General features: G+C 44.7%; 3 protein-coding genes across 3 annotated transcripts; all 3 read left to right on the top strand.

Moving 5' to 3' along the window:
* The first annotated feature begins 303 nt into the window (after nt 1–303).
* LOC122618634 (4-coumarate--CoA ligase 1-like) lies at nt 304–2,210 on the top strand. Its single transcript, XM_043795215.1, has 3 exons — nt 304–530; nt 589–1,100; nt 1,152–2,210. The coding sequence occupies exons 1-3, from the start codon at nt 363–365 to the stop codon at nt 2,113–2,115; spliced, it is 1,644 nt and encodes a 547-aa protein (XP_043651150.1). The 5' UTR covers nt 304–362; the 3' UTR covers nt 2,116–2,210.
* Nucleotides 2,211–2,656: 446 nt separating this feature from the next.
* On the top strand, nt 2,657–4,559 carry LOC122618636 (luciferin 4-monooxygenase-like). The gene is made up of 3 exons (XM_043795216.1): nt 2,657–2,907; nt 2,966–3,477; nt 3,530–4,559. Exons 1-3 carry the CDS (start codon nt 2,740–2,742, stop codon nt 4,485–4,487), a joined length of 1,638 nt encoding a protein of 545 aa, XP_043651151.1. The 5' UTR covers nt 2,657–2,739; the 3' UTR covers nt 4,488–4,559.
* A 7,462-nt stretch (nt 4,560–12,021) lies between these two features.
* Nucleotides 12,022–13,428, top strand: LOC122618638 (B-cell lymphoma/leukemia 11B). The gene has a single exon (XM_043795218.1). It carries the CDS (start codon nt 12,037–12,039, stop codon nt 13,426–13,428), a length of 1,392 nt encoding a protein of 463 aa, XP_043651153.1. The 5' UTR covers nt 12,022–12,036.
* Nucleotides 13,429–25,565: the final 12,137 nt, after the last annotated feature.

The raw sequence follows: 25,565 nt of genomic DNA, 5'->3' as shown, positions 1-25,565 counted from the left end.
ATTCGACATCTTTTTGAGTATTTTTCTATGGGATGGAACCTCAAAATCGGCTTATCAGCGGTCATGAAAGCAGTCTTGCCAATTAATCATTACTTAAGTAAACATAAGTAGTGAATTTGATTAGTATAGCAACAGTGCGGGAATAATTGATTGGTAGGTGAAATTAATTCACAAGACTTTAGTATCTCTTGCTTCTCTTTCTTATCGTATTTCATACCGATATAATAGTTGATAATGGTGAGACCTTACTTGAAGCTTTAAATTCGAGTTCTTACTCCTATCTCTTTCGCTTTTATGGTATAGAGTGAGCATCGAGGAATTCAGATGCAAAGAGAGATATAGAAATTATAGTATTATACAAAATGGTTGTACTGCAAGCGGGAAAAGCTCCCTTCAAGACAGAAAACACCTATGATGATAACTTGAAGATCTGGAGTGGTGGCGAGAAGCGGAGTTTATTCTCCCCGGATTTGTCCATCGGAGAGATTGTCTTTCAGCAAATGGAGCGTAATCCCAAGCTCACCGCACAGGTATATCAATAACAACATTTTCAAAAACCATATTTACTTAACTTGGATTGAACCGCAGATATCAGTTACGGAAAACACTGTGCTCACCTGGCAAGATATCCATACGAACGCAATGAAGGTGGCCACTTATATGCGTAAACTGGGCCTGGAACAAGGGGACTTTGTGGGAATCATCGGCAGGTTGACCACCCATTTGACGGCTCTGGCCTATGCCTGTTTCTTCAATGGAACTCCGTATCATGCGCTGCACACCCAGTACGAACAATCTGCCATCGAGCGACTGTTTGCAATTACCAAACCCCGCTTGATCTTCTGCGATGGAGATGAGATTGAAAAAGTTCAAGCTGCCACCAAAGACCTTCAGGTGCAAATAGTCACCATGCGTAATCACCCGACAGGATCACTGAGCATCCAGGATATTTTAACCACGCCCGTGGAGCTGAACTTCCGGCCAGTGCGTCTAAAAGATGGTACCGATCAAATACTGGCCATTCTTAGTTCTTCGGGCACTTCGGGCCTTCCAAAGCCAGTCACCGTTAGCAATAGTCACCAGATCATTGGGAGTTTTCTGTAAATATAACTGCCTTCACTATGTTCACCTATCTAATTGATCTTTTATAGCCCCGTGGATAGCTCGGTTGTTCAGTATAACCCAAACACCTTAGACTGGGCCTCCGGAATCATTATGACCGTCAATGCAGCCGTGTTTAGCTTGACCAGCATAATTGAGGACTGTGACTTTGATCCAGCCACTTTGTGTGGCCTAATTGAGAAGTACAAAATATCGATGGTGTTCGTAAGTTCCTCGCAATTGGCCATGCTGTCCAACTGCCCGGAATTCTATGCGGCGGACCTATCTTCTGTGAACTATTTCTTTTACGGCGGATCAAACTGTTCGCTGGAAACTCAGAACAAGATTCGCAGCCGTCTTAGCAACGAGTGCGTGAATTTCAGCTATACAATAACCGAGTTGAACAGCACCGGATGTCTGAACTTCAACTTCGACGAGAAACCCAATTCAGTGGGTCGCCCGGTGCGAGGTATTAAAATTAAGATAGTCAACGAGCTGGGCGAAGCGCAAGGACCCAATGTCGTGGGAGAGGTGTGCTTCAATAATGGCCAAAAGTGGTCTGGTTACTACAAGAATCCCGAGGAAACCAAGAAGATGCAGGACTCCGAGAACTGGTTTCACACTGGAGACCTGGGCTACATGGACGAGGATGGCTATCTGTTCCTTATCGATCGCCTCAAAGATATGCTCAAGTATCAGACCATCATGTATTATCCCAGTGAGATTGAAAGTGTCATTGCCGAGATGCCGGATGTTGTGGAGGCCTGTGTCTTCGGCATTTGGGATCCAGTGAATGGCGACGAGGCCGCAGCTTCAGTGGTCAAGAAACCAGGAACCCAACTGGAGGCCCATGATGTTGTGGAGTATGTGAGGGAACGTATACATGCCAAGTTCAAGCAGTTGAACGGAGGAGCCTTGATTGTGGATCACATTATTCAGAGTGGTAATAGGAAAGCCAACCGAGCCGCCACAAAAGCTGAGTTTTTAAGAATCATGGAGAAGAACTCGATTTAAAAAATATTACAATATTGAAATATTGTTCTTGTTTGTTAAAAGAAAATAATACAAAATAAAATACAATAAAAATGGGAAAAATCACTGTTTCTAAACTGGTCATTTTTTGTATTTAAGGTAAGCTTTGTAACTTTATTTTTCTTATTTAAATTCATGAATATTCTATTTATAATGCAGATAATAATACGTTTATATAAATTTCATATTATAACGCTACGAGTATTTAGAAATAAGTGATTTTAGGAAGACTCGTTGTGTTATATGTGTGTCTGTCATTCGGCTTCTTAAGGTGCAATGACAAGAATTTCCACTTGTTTTAATAATTCTGTCACAGAGTTTGTACTTTGTAGTCCCGTTTTTTATATTAGTGTAGTTGGATTTTATCTTCATTTTAACAAAGGGAAAATATAAAAAAAATATTTAAAAATATATCGCAATATCGATATTTGTTCAAAAAAAATATAATTTTCAAAAAAATCGATATATTGATATTTTGATAAACTTATACCGACTACAAATATTTCGTACAGCTGATCTGTCGCTATTGTATATATATCTTGACACGTGGGCTTGTAAACAAATAGTTTATTTATAAACTGCTGATATATTCTAGTTTTTCCTATAATGGGTGAAGTGAAAGTAAGCCCAAAGCGGTTTAATACAGAATCCAATTATGACGAAAACCTGAAGATCTGGAGTGGACGCGAAACACAGAGCTCATTTTCGCCAGACTTGTCCATCGGAGAGATCATCTTTCGCGAAATGGAGTGCCATCCGAAACTCATTGCCCAGGTTAGTTGTCCCATCTCCCGATACCAGATATATACCTTTATTTGCACTTAACTTTCAGATCTCGATCACAGAGGACACCGTACTGACCCGAGAAGAACTGCAAATAAATGCGATGCGAGTGGCAAGTTATATGAGGGATATGGGCTTGGGCCAAGATGATATAGTGGGCGTGATGGGCAGACACACGACTCACTTATCGGCTGTGGCATATGCATGTTTCTTCAACGGAACCCCCTTCCACGCCCTTCACAATGCCTACGAAGAGTCATGCATTAGTAAGCTTTTCGGAATCACGAAACCGCGCTTGATCTTCTGCGATGGCGATGAGTATGAAAAGGTGCAATCAGCCACAAAAGACCTGCAGGTAACGATAGTCACCATGCGGAGTCATCCAGTGGGTTCAGTAAGGATCCAGGATATTCTCAACACGCCCGTGAAGCAGAACTTCCAGCCAGTGCGTCTGAAAGATGGCATTTATCAAACTCTGGCCATACTCAGTTCCTCCGGCACCTCCGGCTTTCCAAAGGCCGTTACCATCAGCAATAGTCACAAGATTATCGTGGAGAACATGTAAGTATAGTAGTCTATCTTTATTGCATTTTATTAAGCGACTATATTCCAGGGGACTAAATAGCGCCATTGTTCAGTATACCTCAAGCACCTTGGACTGGTTATCGGGTCTTTTGATGGTCGTTTCCACTGGCGTGTTCAGTACAACTAGCATTATTGCGGACTGTGACTTCCATCCTGGGCTACTATGTAGCGCTATAGCGAAGTATAAGATCTCGTGTGTACTCCTAAGTAGCTGCTACCTGGCCATGTTTGCCAACAGCCCAGAGCTGCAATCAGCTGATCTTTCTTCCTTACAATACCTGTTCTATGGCGGATCAAGCTCTTCTCTAGAAGCACAGCGTAGAGTTCGCAGCCATCTGAGCCACGATTGCCTATACTTTTGCTACGCCCTAACTGAGCTGAACTGTGCTGGAAGCGTTAACTTGAATTTCGATGCGAAACCCAACTCAGTGGGTCGTCCGGCTAGGGGTATGAAAGTTAAGATAATCGACGAGCAGGGAAGAGCTCAAGGACCCAATGTCCAGGGAGAGATCTGCCTTAACAATGGCCAAAAGTGGTCTGGTTACTACCAAGATCCCGATGAAAGCAGGAAAATGCAAGACTCTGAGAACTGGATTCATACTGGTGACCTGGGCTACGTGGATGAGGATGGATATATATATATCATTGATCGCCTAAAGGATATGCTGAAGTATCAGAACATCATGTACTATCCCAGTGAGATAGAGAATGTCATCGCCGAGATGCCAAATGTGCTGGAGGCTTGTGTGTTCGGCATTTGGGATCCAGTAAATGGAGATGAGGCAGCTGCATCAGTGGTCAAGACACCGGGTGCCCAGTTGGAAGCCCAGGAGGTGGTGGACTACGTCAGGAAACGTATAACTGCCAAGTTTAAGCAGCTCAATGGAGGCGCTTTAATTGTAGACCAACTCGTTGGGACTGGAAACAGAAAAGCAAACAGAGCGGCCGCCAAACAACACTTTATCAATAATTTTAATAATAAGTAGTACCTATTTAATTATATCTGAAAATGGAAATGTGAAGAAACCATTCAAAATTAAATCTAAACCATAACTCAACTCATTTGTTCATTAGATCTACACCACAAATTAAACGCAAGTCTTACCCTTGCTGACCCTAACACTTACTTCCGACCAACTTGGAACCAACCCCATGTGGAAAGTACTCTGCTCTATTAAAATATGCGCATATGTAATCGGTAACCACTAAGCAGGCAATGGCAATGGACTGGCTACCAAAAGCGAATCAACCACTTAGCACCCAATTGAAAAGTGTGACCCAGTTTAAAAGGACTTTTAAGAGACGATTTTGCGAATCGCTTAGTGTAATTGCCGAGGTCCATTTGCAGCATCAACATTTCGACATATGAGGAATGTTCGAATGCTTTTATGGGAGCCGAGCACATATGCGAGAATCCCTCGTAATGGATGCCATAATTCCGCGCTAATGTTGCAAAAATCTGCAAAGCTGGATGAGTTGCAACAACAACAAGAACAACAACAACAGGAGAATCGGCTCGAACAGTGACAACAATGGAAACTAAGCTCATAAATTACCATGACAATGGAATTATGCTCTAATCCACCCCGAAAAGTTATTGAACTCTGCGTCTGAAACTGAAGCCACAAGCGTAAATCTTGCCTGCCTGTCATAAATTTCGCTGTTTTTCGCATTCGCATTCGATTTTGGTTTTTCGATTCGATTGGAATACGAATGTTATTTATACGCATGAAGCAATCGCTGGAAATGAAATCGCAATTTTAATTCAATTAGCCGCTGCAGAAATATCGAAAAGTTGATAGCATTTCTATTCCTTTTACTTCGTTCCACAATTATTTCTCGTTTAAGGCAGACTTCTAGAGTAAATGTAGAGTAAATTTATTCCACATGATTAATTCAAGATTCGATTTTGAAAATCAACAGCAAATTGAAGGTAGCTCTCTGCTTGGGTACGGGCCAAATAAAAAATGAAAAAAAAAATGCTGAGCAAAGTAAAATATTTGTTCAAAGTGTTTGAACTCAAAGCGCAGGCAAACGAAATCAAAGAAACGAAGTCATTACATATGATAATGCAGTCGAATTGGCGGCAGGGAAAACTAATGTTATGAAAATTCGATGAGCACCAAAATTATAGATGGTTTTTGGGGAGAAGAAAAAACATTCTGGCAGTATCTTAGAAATATCTAAAAGAGCAAATACTATGGGTGTTCTAGGCCTTACATCTATGGTTATTAGCTTAAAACCATTTTTGCAGCTTGCAGAATCAATAACAAAGATATATGGGTGTTAAACTAAGAAAAAAGACAACTGCATTTATAAAAGGTAATGCTGTTTTACAAAAGAGATATATAAAATAAAAAAGACATATAATCTGTCTTAAATCACCTTACTTAAAATTCTGTAGCACAGATATGAGGTGTAAAGTTCAACTACAACTTTCCTAAGCGTTCGGGCTGACTGATCTAAATGAAGATCTTTTAAAGCTTCCTATCTCATTAATGGCATTGCAACTCGTCCTTGAATAAAATCAGAAAATAGATCAATCTAAAGCAAAGTCAATGGGGAATTTAGTGGCAACCGCAACTGATCGAAGCACGGCTGGTTGGGTATATATGCCCAGAGGGACCAGCATATGCTGATGCCACATTAGATCGACAACTCACTTGTCAGTCTGTCGAGCTGCAGTGGCACCAGCCGGCGATGGTTATCACCCGGCTATGGACCAGTTCCAATCAGAGAGTCAAAGAGCGAAGGATACTCGGGGGAACTGGAAACCGGGAACTCGTAAATCGCAACTTGGGAACTCGAGAATCCCGCGGCGCAGCGCATTTCAACGCGCATATGTCAGCATTTCTACCCAAATTGGAATAGAAAAATGCTGCACTAACAGCATTTTGTGGTTTTCAGCATAATTAAAGGCAGACGGAGCACCCCCCCCACCCCCAGACAAACGCCCCGGACAGATCGTAAACGTCGAAAAACGTAAGGTGTCCTCCGCCGGACGGGGTTGCGAATGTGCGGGATTTTTGTTTTTGGGCTTGGTGCCGGCAACTTGGAGTGGTTGCGATTGGGAGTGCACTGTTCGGCGAGTTAACAAAGCCATCAATGGACCATAAACTAAACACTTTTTAAACGCCGAACGGGGCTGGGCGAAGGTCCTTGTTACCATTGTCGAAATCGCACAGATGTTTGCTCAGCGCGAGCGTGATTTCGCTGCTGCCCAGGATAACTAGCGACCCTTCATTAAAGGGTAGTTTTCATCGTTTTCGTACCGCTCACAGTGGGTCGTAGCGTAGGTCTTCCGGCAATTGGAACTGTGCCGCACCAGATCCACCATGCACTCTGCATCCCGAGCTGATTAGATCTGATTTTGCAGGCCGATTCCACCGCCCTGTCAATTGGACGACTGACAGCCAGGGAAACAGGTTCGGGTTTCTGGGCAGGGTCAGCATTTATGGCACCAGAAAACGTATTGAGCAACTTTAAATGCGGGTCATCCCATTCAGTTCTATGTGGATGTACTCTGCTCTCCGGGTTGGTGGCAACTGGTGGTAATGACGGTGTTCGCCGGTGGTGACTTGGTGGTCGCTTCATTTGTGCAACTTCGCTGAGCATACGCTGCACATCCGCCCCAAAGCGTAGAATGTGCCAAATGTTGCATGTTTTTCTTATGAATATGTTTTACAAGTGTCACAGGGAATAGATTTTAACCGAAGCGAACCTGACATTCCCCTTAGGAGCTTTTGAAAGGAAAGGGTGTAGAATATAGAATTATACCAAATATTTAAACAATGAGTATACCATTAAAATCCCGACTTTTAAGAGGTTGAGATATCGACTTGATGTAAATATAACTAAAAATGTTTTTATTATTACTATCCATATTAAGAAAAATCTTACTAACTTGTTATGATACTAACTAAAAGTTCGCAAAAATATTTATATATATTATTATTTAAATCGAAAGGAAATCGAAAGGCGACTAAAACGCCATAAAAGTTATCCTAAGCTCTCGTTCACTATATGTACATATATACCCTGTAAAGTTGAAGGGTCTAAAGTGGGAGTTCCTGTTCCGGCCTGCTGCCGACCCTTCTGGCCCACTTGAAGAGCTCTTGACATTATGGCTATCCAGCAACCACGTGCAACACTTGGCAACTGTTGCGAGTTCCGTTCACGATTGTGTTGTACGAGTGTTTGAGTTGTGTGTTTCAGCTGCGGAAAATATTGCCACATCGGGGCACATAAATATTTATGCCGCATTCGATTGAAAGCTTCTCAAGCGTAAGCATTTTAGATAAAGTTCCAGCCACCACCCATCATCCACCCACTCAGTCAGGTGCATTTTGTAGCATCGTTGGCGTTTTGCATATGACAGCAGAAAATGTTTTTGTGCCTTGATTTGATTGCAGTCGAATGTGCGTCTCGAACTGATTGAACCAACTCGACGCACAGCAAACAGAGCTGGCATTAAATAGGAAACTGAATCTGAATGTGAGTGTGATTCGGCATAGACATCGTCATCAGCCGATTTGCTAACCAAAACAAGGGCTCTAATCCGACTAAGACTAAACTGGGAGCAACCACAAGATACACCACCACCATCACCACCACCACCCCGAAGGACCCTCGGGCCTTGTTAGAGCGAAAAGTGCGACCCTCGTTCGCGCATTTTTAATCCGTTTAAATGAATGACAGTCTAATTGGAGGATTTGGCAGGCTGGACGACGAACCGGGGCCAGGGCCAACGCCAGAAGGCACCTTAATAGTGACAAAGTCCTTGCCATATGCTTCGAAAAAACCACATGTTATTCACGGTATTTAAACAAACAGCAACAGGGACTTCATAGCCCGCAACCACCCTCCCCAAATACTCCAGTTCCAGTTCTAGATTCGGATTTGGATTCGAATTTGGATTTGTATTCAGATGCAGCCCTCCAAAGGCGAAAGTACTGCAACCCTCATAAAATTAGGTTCTCGCCGTGCTCACATGAAATCCAATTCGAATTTTTATTTAATGCGCGAAAAGCACTTGATTGGATCCAGAGCAGGACTCGAGTTTTAGTTTACTCCGTACTCTAGGGACACTTCGCGCTCTGAGGGTTGGCAAGTGCAGGACTCTTGCAGGATGCAATTTGTATGGTAAAACTCCAAGGAAACTTCTACTGCGCCAGCACAGCATAATCCACTGAACAAAAAGGTTTAAGGATCATGATAAAACCTATCGCATTTCACATCTTAAAACCCGTTTATGTGAAACCCATGCGTGTTAATGGAAGGTGCACCGATGGTATCTATTTAAAACTATAATATTTCAGCACGATGTTATCCATTTAAAACTATATAATATTTCAGTGCGATGTTATCCATTTAAAACTATATAATATTTCAAAACACTTTGAGTATTTTTGACACCCTAAATAAGGCCTAATAATTACAACGGAAAGCCAGCAGTGTGCTCTTTTTCTTTAGCCTTAGAAGTTCACCAGCACAAGTTAGCCCAAGTTTGTTTTCCAGTGCAGGATGCGCTTAGATTTGCAGGCAGCAAGAAGCTGTTTCCTCAAGGATTTGCGCACAAAACACAAAGATTACGGCAGACAGGCAGCACATTAACATCAACCGAGGCCACAATCTCCACGGAAAAGGTGTCTGCTGTCTCCGGAATAAACGCAGCCAGCTCTGCGCTAAACTCGAGGCAATTAGCATTTACATTTTGCTATCTTACCAGGGATAATTGAAACCCTCCTACCAGGCGGATGCCATGCCCGGGCATAAGGAGCACGTAGCTGCGTCTAAACTTAAGTCGGAAGATTGCCATCTTAGTTTTTAATTTGCTTCCCGGGACATTTACTCGCTTCCTTCCATTTTCTGCGCTCTCGACTTAATCACACAAAGGCAATTTCACGCCTTTTTGCGCTTTGTCTCAGCCTGACAACGAGGGGAATCACTTTGTCACTTGGCAGTTTGATGTATCGACAGGCGCTAAACCAAACAACCAACCCACCTAAAGTTCCATCCCCTGACATCAGTGACAAGCCAAAATCTTCTAGTTTGGCCATAGAGGGAGATCAGCAGGGGTAGATAAGCCTTTTGGGTTTAGTGGAAATTGTGTGCTCGATTTGTATATCGGAGATTTTCATTAATTTCCGCAGAAAATATTTACTGCAATGAACTGAGAGTGTGTTTGGCATTTTCACTTGACTTCAATTGTGCACACGTGTCACATATGTGAGAATCCAATTGAAACGGGGGGTAATTTCTAGTGCGATGCGATAATACGTAATATATTGCGGAAATTGGTCCGATAAAAGATAAGATATCTGGGTCGATAGGATAAAGATGAACTTCAGGCAAGGAGGCAAGAATTAGGTTCGATTTAAGATAAGATATCTGATATCTCATAGGATAGGCTATAGATGATCTTAATTTAAGAAGATTGATTCAGACTACAGAATTTAATAGGGTATATGGTGAGTCAATTAATTCTTTAGTAATTTTTTAAATGATTTTCAACCAATTTTAACTTATCAGCAGGAGAAGCCAAACCACCATACCTTTCGAATATACCATTATTTATCAATTTAAAATCGCATCAGCCTATGGGTTGAGCTGGGATTGTTCGATCGGCAATTAATTAAATACAAACTAAACAATATTTTTAATGCAATGGTCAGGTTGGAAGGCAATCATGTGTTTAATATTCATTTCGTCGACAGCCAACATGGCGGCCATGCGAATTATAGGCTCCAGCACACAGATACAAATGTACCCACACACACACACACTTGGCTGGTGGCTATAAATATTAATTAAAAATGCAACTCATATGGCAAGTGGAACAATTAGCACCTGAAAATATGCAAACATTAAATTGCCGCTGTTGCAGCCACATGGCCGAGCAAAACCATGGCAACAAAAGAAGCGAAAATTTAAATAATATATACATACTACATACTACATACAGCCTGCAGAACCTTGTTCACGACTGACCATAACAGACACATATTTTGTCCTGGCAATGGCCACATCCTCACATCCGGTCTGCCAGGATCTAGGGTCTAGCCGGACGCCAAAAAAAAATGGGGAAATAAACGGGGGATCAGAACGGGACGGAAAACGAACGGAAAGCAGTGCACAATTTGCTATTGTTGCATGTTGCATATTCACTGGGCACTTGCCACTTTTTTTCCACACAGCAGCAGCAGCGCCAACTTAACTGACAAATAAATATTTCGGTATGTTGAAAGATTTCGACGCTCAACAGTCGCCTACAAAACAAGGGGAACCCCCAATTCGTGAGCTTCCATGCGTGTGTGTGTGTGTTTGGCAATATGTAAGGGCTACGCGCAGCATATACTCAAAATCCCAGCCAGCAGCAACAAAGGAAACAAACACAACAAACACAACGAATGCAACAAATACAGCAGCACAAAACATGGCCACATATTCACACAATCTCGCTGGCGCTGCTAAAAAATCGACAAAAACAACCTGTTCGGAAACACTTGCAACAAGGACATCACCGCCGACAGGGACGGGCATAGCGACAGAAAGAGAGGGCAGGTCCTGCCATATTTTCGGGGTGGGTGTGAGCGGCACTGCAAGAGAGAGAGGGAGAGAGAGTGAGAGAGAGAGCCAGCGAGAGAGCCAGGACAAAGCACCGCCTCCTTTCGAAAAGAGATGAGTGCACAGTGGGCGAAACAGGGAAATTCAGGGAGTTAGATACAATATTTCGGTAAAAATTTAAATGAAAACAAGACAAAAAGATATATTTAAAGGAAAATATTTGTAAGCCTTCACCTTATGAAATTGCAGTGAAAGGATTGATAACAACTACTTCAAGAACTACGCTAAAGTATCACTTCTTTTTGAGAAACAAGAGTACCTTTTCATATAGATGATCATTGTTTCCAATCCTTCTAAGCTCAATAAATTAATCTTTGGCAATATAATCTACCAACTGTAAGAGACATGTAGCCCACTGTGCCCAAGCAGCACATACAGCAGCACAAGGTTTTCGAACAAGCCAACCTGTCCGGAGATGCCAGCCAACCAGGAGTCGTCCTGGCCAGGACTCGCACAATAAAACCACAGAATATGTTCGCCAACTGGCAAAGCAGATGGAACGCTGGCGAGAGGGAGTGTGGGCCACAGAAAGAGAGGGCAGACCGCTGCAGAAAGAGAGAGAGCACAAGCGGGAGTGAAAGAGAGGGAGCAGGAGCAGGAGCAGGAACATAAGGGTGGTGCTCTCTGCAGGACCTGAATCTGAACAGACTCCGAGCAGAATCAGGACAGATGGGCCAAGTGCCGCGAGTGCGGAGAGTTGCTTTTTCCCAATTGAATGGGACAATATGAGAATACGAGAATTCCAACTGGACGCGGTGGTTGGCAGCGGGTACTTAAAGAGGAACAGATTGCGGGCGGCCAGCAGTCGAAAGTGGAATTTCGAATCGCAAGGAACTATATAGAACCTCAAAAAGACCCAAATCCTCCCACCAGAGCCAAGTGAAAGTCGAGAAGTGTTTGCAAGTGAAAATGAATCTGCTCATGGATAGCATGCCGTCGCACGCGAATCCTGGCCAGCGTCGCTCCACGCCGCCTCAGCACGCCGAGCTCAGGATCTCCACATCGCCGCAACAGTCACCGCCGCCGAATCCCATGGCTAATCACAATAACAACAATGAGACTGCCACATCGCCAGCCGGTGGCAAGACCACTCTGAAGCGCGCCTTCGATGTGGCCTTCCTCATGATGCCCGACGAGCGGATCAAGCAAAAGCAGGCCGAGAAGCAGGCTCGCCTCCAGGAGGCACTGCACCACCATCATCACCACCACCAACAGCAGCAGCAGATGAGCCACTATCCCACAGATTTGTCTCCTCGAGGAGCCACCTCGCAACCACCTTCGCCGGCGGCATTGGAGTACATCAGTCTGCTGGAGGCACGCCAGCGGTATCCACAGATCAGCATTCGCTCGCCGCGGGTCTATGATGATCCCAGTGTGGTCATCCCACTGGTGGACTCGCCAGAGGCACCGTCAACCTCGTCACCACCACCGCCCATGCGCAGCGCTTTCACCAAGGTGGCCTCCTCGTCGCTGTCCACCGCATCCTCCTCGCCGTCGACCACGTCACGTTTGGAGTCACCCGTGGATGTGGGCGCACCGCCCTTGAGTCCCGATCAGCTGAGCTGTCACTCGATAAGTCCGCCCTTGGTGACACCGCCACCCAGAACCAATAGCGGTGGCCAGAATCCAAATCCCCTGCCAGCCAATCCCATTGTGTACCACAACTTCCGACCGGAGTATCAGTTCAACGGCGCCTTCCAGGCGGTGAATCCGATGCAGGCTCTGCAGGCACAGCAGCGTCTCAAGCAGCAGTTGCTGTACACCCGTCCACCGGGACCGGCCAATCCCAATGCCGGAGGAGGTGCCTCTATGCAGGGCAACTCACCGCCAGGACCGCCGTCGGAGTTTCTGCATGCCTATCCCGGATTTGCGCCGCCACCACATCCATTTGCGGTCTCCCAACCGCTCCAGAATCCCGCTGCCGCGGCCATTCTCTCCACGCTGATTCCACCCACTTTGGCATCCACTTTCACGCTGACCGCCCAGAATGTGTGCGCCAAGTGCAACATCAGTTTCCGGATGACCAGCGATCTGGTGTACCACATGCGATCGCATCACAAGAGCGAGGTGGCCTGCGATCCAAATCGACGGAAGCGGGAGGAGAAACTCCGATGTCCCGTCTGCCAGGAGACTTTCCGCGAGCGACACCATCTCACGCGACACATGACCGCGCACCAGGACAAGGCCAGTGACCACCAGCCGCAGCTGGATGACTCATCCTCCTCGGCCGGTGACAACGAGATCATCAACGTGGTCGGCGGCACACCGCCAGGTCGCCGAATGGGTGGCATGCCCAAATGATCCAAGCATTTTTTCGGATATTTCTAAGTCATTAAATCCCTACACCGAAAACAAAACCCATTGGTTTAGCCCATAATGCCCATTTTCGATTGTGATATTAACTTTAGTTTCCCTCACGCTCCGATTTAATTTCCCCTTAGCTTTAAATGTAGTGCAATTTGTATCGTAAACATGTAACTGGATCTCCCTGTATCTCAATTAATTATCATTCTTATCGAAGGACCCGAAAGGATCTGGAGTTTCGTCATTGTAAGATATTATTATGGTTAAGTTGCGAATCTGCTTATACTAGCATTCAATGTGTGGCTGAATGTTTCAATAAAAATCTAATTGTTATGTCAATCCAATAATCACGAGGTATTATTAATGAAATGTGGGTTAATGGTAATGTGGGTTAATGATAATATGAGTTGTTGAGCTCAAGCGTGGTTATCGCTAGAATTGATATTTAAGTTTCTTGATAATAAAGTTTCTGCTGAGAAGAGGGAATGCATATATCTAAAGTAGTTGATAATCATTTTATGAAAATAACTTAAGGTTAATAAAAAAGAAAGGAAGAAAGCGTAACCCAGATTAAAGAAAACAATAGCTTTCACCCATTACAAACTTTTAGATATAAAGAAAAGCGATTTTGCTTAAAGGAACGAAATATACTTCTTGAGCAAAAACTACCGGGAATAATATTCCATACATGTTTGAAAATAAACCCAAAACCAAAATTTTAGAGAGCGGAAATATCATGATTTGGCAGCATATGGAGTTCTTTAAATTTCTTGCCGAACAACCCACTATTTCGATTGTGAGGTAGAGCGAAAACATAGGGTCCCAGGCCTAGAAAAACCACCAGAAATCCGCGGGCCCCCGAGTAACATACGCCATGTAAGTAGAGCGAAGAATATGCTCGACTTGTTAGCGCAGTGAGGCAGTGCGTCCTGTAGTTGCAATTCAGCAGGATTCATGTTGGCCGCATGCAGCAATTAGATGCGGCCACAAAAACGGCGACGCCGACGCTAATGAGCTGGGAACCGAAATGGCAACAAGATGAAAGGATACTCCGGGGTTGTCCTGAACTCGAAAGGCAGTCAGTCGCGCAGACGGCGCGACGAATACGACGAGCTGAGCTACCAGGATAACCCATCATCGTGGAGTGGCAGTGCAGTTTTTGGCAAAAATGTAATTCGAATTTCAATATTTCCACACTTGCCAACCCTGCCGAAATTCAGTTCCCATGAGCCTCGAATTTGTAGCATGCCAAATTCCAACAAAGCGCAACGAATTCCTCGGGTGGTGGCTGCTCCCCCAGCGATTCCCTTGGCTCGTTGCTGCACTCAAATGAGCCACAACGAATTGCGTTGATTTAGCGTGGCCAAATCCAGTTAGCCCCGTGCCACTGAAGCCAGCAGCCAAGCAGTGAAGCAGCCAGGAAGCCAGCCAGGATTCTCACAGGACGTCTTTGCTGCCTTATCGACTGATGTATCAATTGATGGCATCGCTAAACGGCAAACGGCAAACGCTCTGCTGCGATCCGCTCTGCTCATTGTTCCCATGATGGGATTAGCATTTTATGGCTTTGTGTTCGCTGCTTGCCACTTGATAAAGACATTTTCCCCCAGCTTGTGTGGGGTGAAAAACAATTGCTGGGAAAGTTAATGCTGCCAAATTGGTGGTTAGCATAAAGGTGACGCGATAAGCAGACTTGAGTTATAAGGTGGAAAGCCTAGACAGCATTGTAGAGAACAGCTTAAAATGATATCGAATTAATAACGTATGCAAATCAAAAACCATTTCGCTTTTGATATTCTAATATAGCCGCAGACTTGGAAATAATTTGCATGATACCGCGAGTATTGTTTCGAATCAAGGAAGATGCCCAACTAACAAAGTTGTTATTTCCAAAAAACCCTGGCAGTGGAAAAAAAGTTGAAGACAACTCAAGTTTTATGTTACTGCCCACTCCTAGACACGCCGTTTATAGTCACTCGTCTCTGATTTATTTCGTGCATTTCCCCAATGAGCAATTCAAGCTTCCTTTAAAAAACAATTACAACTTCCGACGCCCTTCCAAAGAACAAACAAGCGCCACCCATATGAACTACCATAGCCAGCCGTAAAGCGAACACATCGTCAAAATCACATTTCCTCATTTCATTTACCCGAGGAGGCCAGCACATTCAAGAAGGCAAGTCAGACAATTCCATGGCAGCCACTCACTCAAAACGACGCCCAGGGCAACCGCAGACTCAGCCAGGACGAAGGCAACTCCATAATAAGCCTCATCATCATCCTGCCTGGCTGCTGGGTGCTGGGTGCTGGGTGCTACATAATAGAGGCCATAATCACATTTCATATTTATCACATTTTTACGCCCACAATGGAGCATGGAGTCCATGGATCCCAATGCGCAGCGACCTGCGCCGCTTTGTTTGCCTTGCCTAACCTCGCAATTTGACCGTAAATAAATTGCCTGCTCATTTCGGTTGCCCCCCAAACTTAACCAGCCGTGGATTCGGCCTCATTCCCCCACCAATTGCCAAATCCCCTTGACTGAAAATCGTGTTCAAATACGTTTAAACACAATGCAAATACCGTCATAATAGCAGGAGCAAGAAAATCCGACAGCTGGATTGAGCCTGAGCCTGAGAATGAGAATGAGAATGAGTCGTGGGCCTTGGGCCTTGGGCCTTGGCTCCGCCCCATCGTCAACCGCCCTTAATGGCCCACCGTGCGTATGAGTGATTTCTGCTCATCTGCGCTTAAAAGTATGCAAATGTAGCCGTGCTGGAGCTGGAGCTGCCGGGATTGGGAACATCGCCGGCGGGGCGGCGGAGTGGGCGTGTCGGTAGATGACTTTTATTACATTGTTGGTACTGCGACTGGTGCTGGTGCTGGTGGCTGGGCAAAGTGTTTTTTAACTGCAGGCAATTTAATTTCCCACTTGCTCCCGGTCGTTTTTAATTTGCACAGCACCCAGTGCAATCGATGGGGTTTGAGTGTTTGCCTGCTGATTAGCCCTGTGGTTTGGGCCACTTAATTCCCTGCCACACGCAGAAAAATAATAGGCACCTACTACCTACTACTGAAAAACATCTCCAAGTTTAAGAGCATGCAAGTTGAAACAAAACTGCAAGTTGTAATCTTTTAAACACTAGTATACCTTAATTTATGTATGCATTATAACACCTTTATGAGTTAAACATTTTGATAGAAAACTTAAACTTAACCGTGGGATTCACATCATTCCTTTGGGTATGTTCTCTGTGCATCGAACGCGGCACTATAAGAGCCCCTGAAAAACTGACAGCCAAGCCGCTTAAACTTTGAACTTTGTCATTTCAATTTTCGCCAAACGGATGCGCTTTGTTTCAGGCCACATCCACAGTCACAGTCACAGCCACGGAACGCAGACTGAGACTCAGACGCAGTGGATGCTGGTTGCTGGAATGGCTGAAGAGCTGGAGTGCTGGAGAATCGAGAATAAGAATGAGGATGAGGATGAGGCTGCAACTCGGTGCGAGGACATTCATGAGCCGACCGGAAACATTGAGCCTGACAATGCGACTTTCATTTGCCGAAAACTGCGGAGGAGCTGAGCCATTGTTTTGGCCACGGTCAGGAGAGGCTGAAGGCCCTTTCTGGCCAAGCCGCCGCCGTTGCAGGAAGTTTTTCATGCGCCATGACACTTTTTGTGCGCTCTGCGCTGGCCATTTTGTGCCGTGGCAGGATACCTTTGTGCCAGGAGGATCCAACAGCAGCTCATGCTCCTGGTGGTGGTCCATTGAAATTTTCGAATATTTTTGGATGCATGGAAGCTGTTTGCCATGGCCAAAAGACAGGCGGCGGCTTACCGCACATACATATACATCCAGGAGCAGGAGCAGGAGCAGTAGCAGTAGCAGGAGCTGGAGCTGGCACATCCTTGCAATCCATGGCCGTGTCCTGGCCGTAATTTATGATGTGCGCTTCCCTTTGCTCGCTGGCAGTTGGCAGTTTTTAGTTTCGCTACTCGAGTTCTGCGCCTGTTTTCTGCTGTCATAACTTTGGGCCGCATAATTAATAGTTGTAAGCCGCAGCGCTTGACTTTTTAGTTGGACCGCTGCACAACTTTTATGGCAGCGGATCCTGCGAGTCCTGCGAGTCCTGCCAGCGTTGCTTGCTCAATTAACTTAGCAGGTAGTTAATTTTCCCAAAAAGCCGCAGGACAACAGGAGATCCCCACTTGGGTGCGCCGTTTGGTGGTTTTTGGGTTGCCTGTTGTGGGTGCTAATTGATTTACGAGTGAATCTATCTGCGGTCGCCATTTAAGCTGACTTTAAGTGCTGTTCTCCATCACTTGACGATTGTTGCTCATTCGCATTCATTGTTGTGCAATTTTTTCATTGGTTTACTGAAGCATGAAAGGCATTCGAGATGCAGAGAACTTGAAGTGAATTGCTACGCATTCGTTATTTCGACACTTGTTAGTTTCAATGAAATACACAATTGTTGCTCAGGGATGAAAGTGACACAAAAAACAACCCCATATATAGATAGACCAAACTCAGAGCTTTGAAAAAGATTGGTATAATAAACTATTATCTCAGCACTTACTAAATCCGCAGATCTTATTAACAAGAATTTAAACAATTTCTTAGGGAATTTAAGTCTGCTGAATACGTAGTATAAACAATTTTTATTTAAGCAGTAGTATATATATACATATATATCTATCTTCAAAGCGTTTCCCATAACTTTCTGCGACACATTGAAATGCTGGCACCATAAATATTCAGCGAACGCCAAAAACCATTTAATTAAGTTAACTTTTATGGCTCGTAAATCAGAGAAACAACGTGGAAAAACACATATTCAACATTCGCGACCTCTCCTCCACTCGCCTGCTCCATATTCATGTGAGTTGGAGCCACGAAAAGCAGAATGGGGCACCCCTATACCATTTGTATTCGTGGCAGTGGCAAGGTGGCATTTGGACTAGCAAAAACAAGAATTCTCGCCAAATAAAATAAATGGCATGGCCAACGCACGACGCTGACCATGTTGTTTGGTCCCAGCTCTTAATGCACGATTTTAATTTGGAATATTTCCCGGGAATGAAAATGGGAATGGAAATGGGAATGGGTGGAGCTGCATATGGGTGTACACATTATGAAATTATGAGCATTAAAATGAAGAATGGCCACTTATCTAAATTACACCATGTGTGGAATGGGCGAGGCACCGTGGGGTTGCTTGTCATCGAGTCAAGTGACACACTGGCCGGGGATAAACGTTCGCGGCGATCTCTGGCCGGGTTAAGCACTCTGGCAGCCATATATCATGGCGAATATGCTGAGTATATGGAAATCCCGACGCCGCAGTGATAAATGAAGCACAAAACGGCAAAAATACAGGCAGCAATACAGGAGACCGAGGCACACATATGCCAGGTAAAAAAAAACCGCTGGGAGAAACCAAGTAAGACACTTACATCCTTGGCCAAATCGCGGTCTTTTGCCACCGCGCAAAAAAAAGTGTGTGGCAACCAGCAAATATGTCATTTGACATGCTAAATATTTCGCCAGCTTATGTTGCAAAAAAAACCAACAGCAAAACAACAACATGCCAATCGAGTGTGCGATATGTAAGCCAGAAGTTGGTTACCAACTAGAGTGGAAGTTATGGCTCACTTTAAGAAGGCTTATTCATAACCTTTTAATTTGGGGCAAGATTTGGAGAAGTTAACAAAAGAAATATGGCGCGGTTTTTGGTGATTTGTTTAAGCTAAGCCATAAGTTTAATAGAAATATAGTTTAAGAATAAGGGTGCTCCTAAGAACTGTGCTCAATATCATTCTATAGACAAACTTCTCGCTTTTAATAGTTTAAAGTTGCAAATTTGGAAAAGCTCATCGTTGGCGGCGATAAGAAACAGGTTCGCAAATAAATATTGACACCATTTTGTGTTTATAGAACTGGAATCGCAAGTGCTGTAGACGGAGGTGGAGTTGGCCAGATAACGCTGGCTATAATGTCTTTTCGCCCGACAAAACACAAATTGAAACTGAAAAGTTGTGTTTTTCTTTCTTGTCATAGGGGGAAGAGTGTGGGGCAGGGCGCGGCAGTAAAAGAGTGTGGCATGCGTATCGTAAAAAATAAAATTATGCAAATTTTTATTATTTGATTATGCAAATGTTCGCGCTTGACGACCCTTGGCATAAGGACGACCATATAGCCTCCACCGCCAGTTTTTAGCCCTTCACCACATCGCGTTCATGGAACTTCCGCTGAAAGCATGGAAACCCATGGAAAAGCGAAAAAAGTGAAAAAAGCGCGACAGTTAGTTGGCCACTTCTGGCCCTTCTGACCCACTACTTGGAGTACATTTGAATTTTTTGCCCGCCCGGCGACGAGAGGAACCCGAAATGTGGGGAGAGGGGTGAGGATGCGGTACGTATAGGAGCACGGAGGGGCGCTGCTCTGTGGAGCATTGTCATATGTGGTTGGAAATTTTGAATCTGTTTGCGAGCTCTTCGAGCGTATCCGTTTCCTTCTGTCGCGTGCGTTTCCCATCCCAGCCAGCACGCTTTTCCTTTTCCCCCCTTTTTCCCCCTTTTCCCCCTTTTTTCTGGGCGCACTTGTCGTATGCGTATTTATATTTTCCCTTGTTATGCTTTATACGCAGCGTTGTCTCTTTCCCGCTTCCAGCGCTTCTCGCGCGATTTGAATCTTTTAAGTGAAATATTGTTGAAATCATTTATGCTTGACTGGGCCACTTCTTGCTTGGGGTGCAGTCATGTTCTCCGGTTTTTGGGTGGAAGTACGTGGTCCCACCTCGAACTCCCTAATTGATACGGACGACTTTCGCGCGGAGAAGTCACGGAAAATGAGTTTAAATCGCGGCACAGATAAAAAACGTCAAGGAAAGCCAAGAAAAGTAGATAAGACTCGGGCATAAAGTTTTACGAGTTCTGCGTTGTAATCAGTTTGAATAATTACCAAAACGTGCTCAATTGTAAGAAAAAATCCTAGAAATTGGTAAGCAGAAAGCAAGAGAAGCATTTACCAAAAACGGCATTTTAATATAAGTATACAATTGTTTAGAAAGCAAGTTTCGAAACCCGCAGGTAATATTTTAACTAAAATATATAAATTCTTACTTTTTACTTTAGCTTAGATTGAAAACTCCATCTCCTCCGAAAACTTTGTGAAAACTAATCTTGAAAATAGATCCATACTGGTGTTAAATTTGTAAGCTGTCAAGCAAACAAATTTTAGGAGTAAATCTCACTTGTGGACAGAAAAAGTGAGCGCCAAGTTAAGAGCAAACCCATCAATCATCCGGACAACACAACATAAATCAAGCTGAGGGTCAAAGGAAGAGGTTTAGTTGCCCCGCCAGCCAACTATTGATAGGCAGGTCCATCAGCTTGATGGGCCATTCACCATTCACCGATATCGGGTCTAAACGGCACTTCCGGCATGGGCCATAACCGAAATCCAGAAACTCAAGCCCAGCCAGCTCAATAATAATAAAACAAAATGCTTAGAGCGAAAGACGAAGGAGCAAGGAGCAAAGACCAAGGAAGTCGCTTTTTGTGCTGGCAGTCTGTTTATTTACGCCGCATTGTATGTAGAAACTTACATATGGGTGAGCCTGGAGGGCAGCGAGGAGTTGGAGCTGGCGCTGGAGGAGCTGGCGGAGCGGGAGGATCCGCAGAGAAAGGGGCTTCCATACGGCGGGGCACACATCACACATGTTGTTGCGAGTACACACGTATGTTGCCTGTAAGCGATAGCGTCGCCATTTCTTTTTTTTTGTTTTTGGCAGCCGCTCCCTTTTCCACTCGCAATCTTGGCCAGCAATCGCAGCCGGCACATATGTGCAATCATGTGCAGGGCCCCCTTTCCCCATTCTCTGTGCTCTTCTGCCCCCCAATCAATTTCCTGTCTCGCTTCAACAACTCGGTGGCGACTCCATTTTGCCATTTGCCATTGGCGCTTCGCCGAATCCCGCCCCCTGGCTACCCAGGCGCATGCTCCGCTTTTTCCCAGGCAAACTCTTTGCAGAGCTCCAATTTCGAAAGAGAGCATCAGCTTCCAGAGCACAGAGTACAGAGTCCTAACTCCAGAGTGGCCACATGGAGCGCATTCTCGAGCGACGCATCTGCTTAGTGTCAAATGGGAGCGCCAGCGGATGGCGGATGCTTTTCCCATCAGCAACAAAAAAGTACAGATAAGATAGCATAGAGCTGCCAGTGCAAGCTGCACTTGTCAAACTCACATGTCCAGGAAATCCCAACAAGAAATCATGAGAGCGTTAAATTGAAACTTGGGATTTTACGCAGCTTAAGTTTTTTAGCAATTACAATAGAGATTCAGCGCTGCAACGGCTGCCATCCGAGGGGTGAAATAATATACAAAACAGGCGTTAACACTTGTCATTCGGCCGACAGGAATATGTCACCTGTGCCGCTCGCAGCCCAGACCAAAAATCCCAGCCAGAAATTCAATCAGCACACTGGACACATACACCATATACCACCCTCATCTATAAATCTCGGTGGTCCGTTTCGGAAAGGGGAAAAAAAAACAATCTCGCATAAATTCCTATTTATGGCCCGACCATTTGAACCTTTTTGTGCGAGAGCCTCCTTCCTCCTTCCTCCTCATCCTTCCGGCAAAACGGCAAAACACACAATCAAAAGTCGATTAGCATTCGGGGCGGGACGGGCGGTCAGTTGCCACTCCTGATTTTTGGGGCAGCGAACAACAAGCTGCAAATAGGCAAGCGCAGGTAATCGCATTGCGAGTGCCAGCTACCCAATTTTTCCAACCCCCTTCTCGTGGCGGAAAATCTGCTGAAACACAATGAAAATATTTTTCCATGTTCTCCAGCGGGGGTGGGGGGAATTCGGGTTTTGGTTACTGTGTGGTTGTGTGTGTGTGTGACAAGTACAAGCCACTTGTGCGTTGATGATAATATTTGAACCATTTTCGGGAGTACTGGGAAGTTGGAGGTTGGAAGTGGGAGCTGGAGCCCGGGCAGAGATATCCCTGAAATCGGCTTATGTCGCCTGTGCCATTGTGCTGACACGGCTGCAGAATTGGGGCTTTTGTCTTACTGTCCAATGGCCACTGAGTCCTGAGTCCTGTCGACAGCCGAGAGTCCTGCCCACTCAGGTGATTTATGCGGAGTTTTAATTAAAACGCAATCAATTTGAAATATGCAAGCGAAAACTGTCCAAGAAAAAACAAAAACTAGGGTTTAGAGTTCAAGTTGATTTTAATTTAGTATTAAGAAATATTCTATAGAAGCTGTAGAAGAAATTTACAAGCAAAATACGAAAAAGAAAATCCATTAATTGAAAATCCAAACACGAAAAGATTTGCATTGATTAATACAACAAATTCCGAGTTTAGGAACTCGCAATGACCAGTTTTTAATGATCCAAGTCCTGCCAGGTGAATGGCATTAGTTTGAAGCCAACATTATTAGGATCATTAGCAGGAGAGCTTAGGAAGCCAAATTCAATTATGTCAAACATCACGGCGCTATCTAGATGCATTATCCTTGGCTAATGAGCCGCGCTTAGCCGCGGATCCTTATCCGCTGGCCAAGTGGCCCGCACAAAAGCCGCAGAGACGCAAATGAAATCAATTAAAATTTATCACATGCCAGTTGCTTCATTATGAGACAAAGGAGAGCAAGCGCCGGCGGTGTCCCCAAGGTGCAATTCGTTATCCAATCCCAAGGACAATGGCGGTCAGGATGCGGCTGCCTTGTAATTTGTCCTGCCACCAACTTCCACTTCCACCGGCAAACAGGCAATGAGGCAAACAGGCAGGCAGACAGTTGTTGTTATCGGCTTAAGGAAGACAATAAAACGGCGTCGCCGTTTGTCGCTTTAAATAATAAAAACATTTGATTTGCCAACTCTGGCACGTGGCAGGACCTCCGAAGTCAGTGGCGTTATCCCCGCACCGGCTGAGAATGCGCAAGCAAATCGCAGATAAAGCCAACGCGTAAATTAATGGTCGCCACGTGTCACTTGCTGCCCCGGTACCAGCATCGACTTGGATGGGATCGCTTGGGATTGGTTTGGATTGAATGGGAATGGCCGGACACGCTGGGTGGTCCAAGGACTGCAACTACAGCATGTGTGGGAGCAGCTTATGGCCAGCAAATTATCGCCTCTATGCGATGGCAAGTGGTGGTGACCCCCAGTGTTTGCTCTGCGGCTGATAATTGAGGCGTAAATGTCGGCACACGTCCGTAGTCCAGACCGCCGGTCGTCCGGGGCTTAAGTTGATACATTGTTGTCATATATTCGCAGTGGAGTTTATGGAGCGGATTTATTCGCAATTCCAGCTTCGTTTACTCATGCCCCCCAAGTGCACTTTGCCCTGGGCTTTAGGACTGCACACAATGTTGATGATAACCCTATCAAATGTTGAATGCCGACCAGCAGCTATAAGGATGCAGCTCATTGTTGAGTTCGTAAAAAGTTAATAAACCCTGCAAGTATCAATGGTTGCATAACAAAAGAAAGGGTCCATAAACAAAGGCGAGCTTTTGATTTTCCAGTTGACGTTGTGGTTTCAAAGCGCCACGCAAAACCTTTGACCATATGCGCCAAAAATATTGCCATATTCGTGCCCTCGAAGGGTTTTTAAAATGGTATTATATATGCATGTAACGTGCGAATAATAAATCGAAATGCTCTATAATATTTTGATATAGATTCCTCTCGGATTTTCTAACTTTGAAACTAACATCAAATAAAAGTTGCTAATGATTTCCTGCTATCATTATAAATAAGTTTTTTCAATTACGGAAGCTGTATATCTTTTTCACTTTGAGTAGCATTAGGTTATTAATATTTTATTCATTTTACTAACTAGATTTTTTGTTGTAAATACGACTGTTGGTAGTGGGACTCCATTGGGAAAATCCCATAAATATATTCATACTCCATCGAAAGGGTATCATCAGCGGAGAACGATTAAAGCCACCCCAGTTAAGGATATTTATCCAAATCGAAATCACACCACCAAGTCGAGGACTACCGGATGGATTTTCTGGGGACGCTTGGCATATGGCCACTTGGCAACACCGAGGAATCAGTCGAACAAAGCCAAGAGATGGGTTAACAATTGTCAAATAACCACAGGACATGCACATGAATGCATCACCGTTTGATTGCCCAGCATGTGTGTGTGCGAAAGGATAAAGGATAACCTGAGGTGGGCTAGGATGGGCCATGATGGGCAGTTGCTTTGATCCTTGATTGGAATCGGCCCACTTGGGGACGCAGCTGGTCGCGTGATTGATGGCCAAGACACAGATTCCACAATTCCGCATCACTGATTGCTTTAATCGAGTCCCAAAGTCTGAAGTCTGAGGTTTCAAACTGAGCTCCAAATTAAATGGTGTCAACTTTGCGGCGAGAACGCCATAAAAACCGATGACCATAACAGATAAAATGTTTTTTCTTTATGTTATTGCGGCCAAGTTGCAGAGCGAGCGCAAAACAATATTTAAATTTCAAAAGTTTGGAATGTACCAGTTAAATGAAGCAGAAGCAAGATTGTTGTCGCACAGAAAGCATTTTGAATCCGCCTTTCTGCATTGAGGCGCTGGGAAGTCACCATGAATACAGAGGAAAATAAATGTTTTACACTCGAAGGGGATGGCCCAGATGAAAAATATAGTTAGCACCCAGGGCTGACCACGCCCACCAAATCGAATTGACACTCATGGTGGACACATTTTGGAAATTGATCCCAGGGACGTGCGGCATACAACTAGCCCAGAGTTGCACTCATAAATCATAAATCAATAGGAGAGCAAAAACCCACCCACTTCCACATCTGAACCCGGCTAATGATGTCTTAAAAAAACGATTCGGCAACTGGTCATGTGACAGCAAATGGGGGGCCATCGATGTCCTCAGGTCAAACGCATTATCAAAATTGCCGTTTCAGCTGCCGAGGCGAGGCGATGCGCGCCAGCCTGGGAAATTGAATTTCCACGTCCCTAAGTGGCCAGCATCGGGCAGAGTAACAATATTTTTCCAAATCGGCTTTAAGTCATGAAAAGTAATAGACAACCCCCGGTCGCCGTAAAAAGCAGATTGCGAGGCGCGTCAGCCGTAGAGCCAG

This window comes from Drosophila teissieri, chromosome 3L, assembly GCF_016746235.2.
Source record: "Drosophila teissieri strain GT53w chromosome 3L, Prin_Dtei_1.1, whole genome shotgun sequence".
Classification (NCBI taxonomy): Eukaryota; Metazoa; Arthropoda; class Insecta; order Diptera; family Drosophilidae; genus Drosophila; species Drosophila teissieri.
The sequence above is the reverse complement of the archived record's forward strand: the minus strand, read 5'-3'. Positions and strand labels throughout refer to the sequence as shown.

Bases quoted from the DNA above. Each gene is read 5' to 3' on its own strand.
- LOC122618634 (XM_043795215.1), top strand. From the start codon at position 363: ATGGTTGTACTGCAAGCGGGAAAAGCTCCCTTCAAGACAGAAAACACC. The intron at 531-588 runs GTATATCAATAA...ATTGAACCGCAG, and splicing joins ATCCCAAGCTCACCGCACAG to ATATCAGTTACGGAAAACAC. The intron at 1,101-1,151 runs GTAAATATAACT...GATCTTTTATAG, and splicing joins CAGATCATTGGGAGTTTTCT to CCCCGTGGATAGCTCGGTTG.
- LOC122618636 (XM_043795216.1), top strand. From the start codon at position 2,740: ATGGGTGAAGTGAAAGTAAGCCCAAAGCGGTTTAATACAGAATCCAAT. The intron at 2,908-2,965 runs GTTAGTTGTCCC...CTTAACTTTCAG, and splicing joins ATCCGAAACTCATTGCCCAG to ATCTCGATCACAGAGGACAC. The intron at 3,478-3,529 runs GTAAGTATAGTA...ACTATATTCCAG, and splicing joins AAGATTATCGTGGAGAACAT to GGGACTAAATAGCGCCATTG.
- LOC122618638 (XM_043795218.1), top strand. From the start codon at position 12,037: ATGAATCTGCTCATGGATAGCATGCCGTCGCACGCGAATCCTGGCCAG.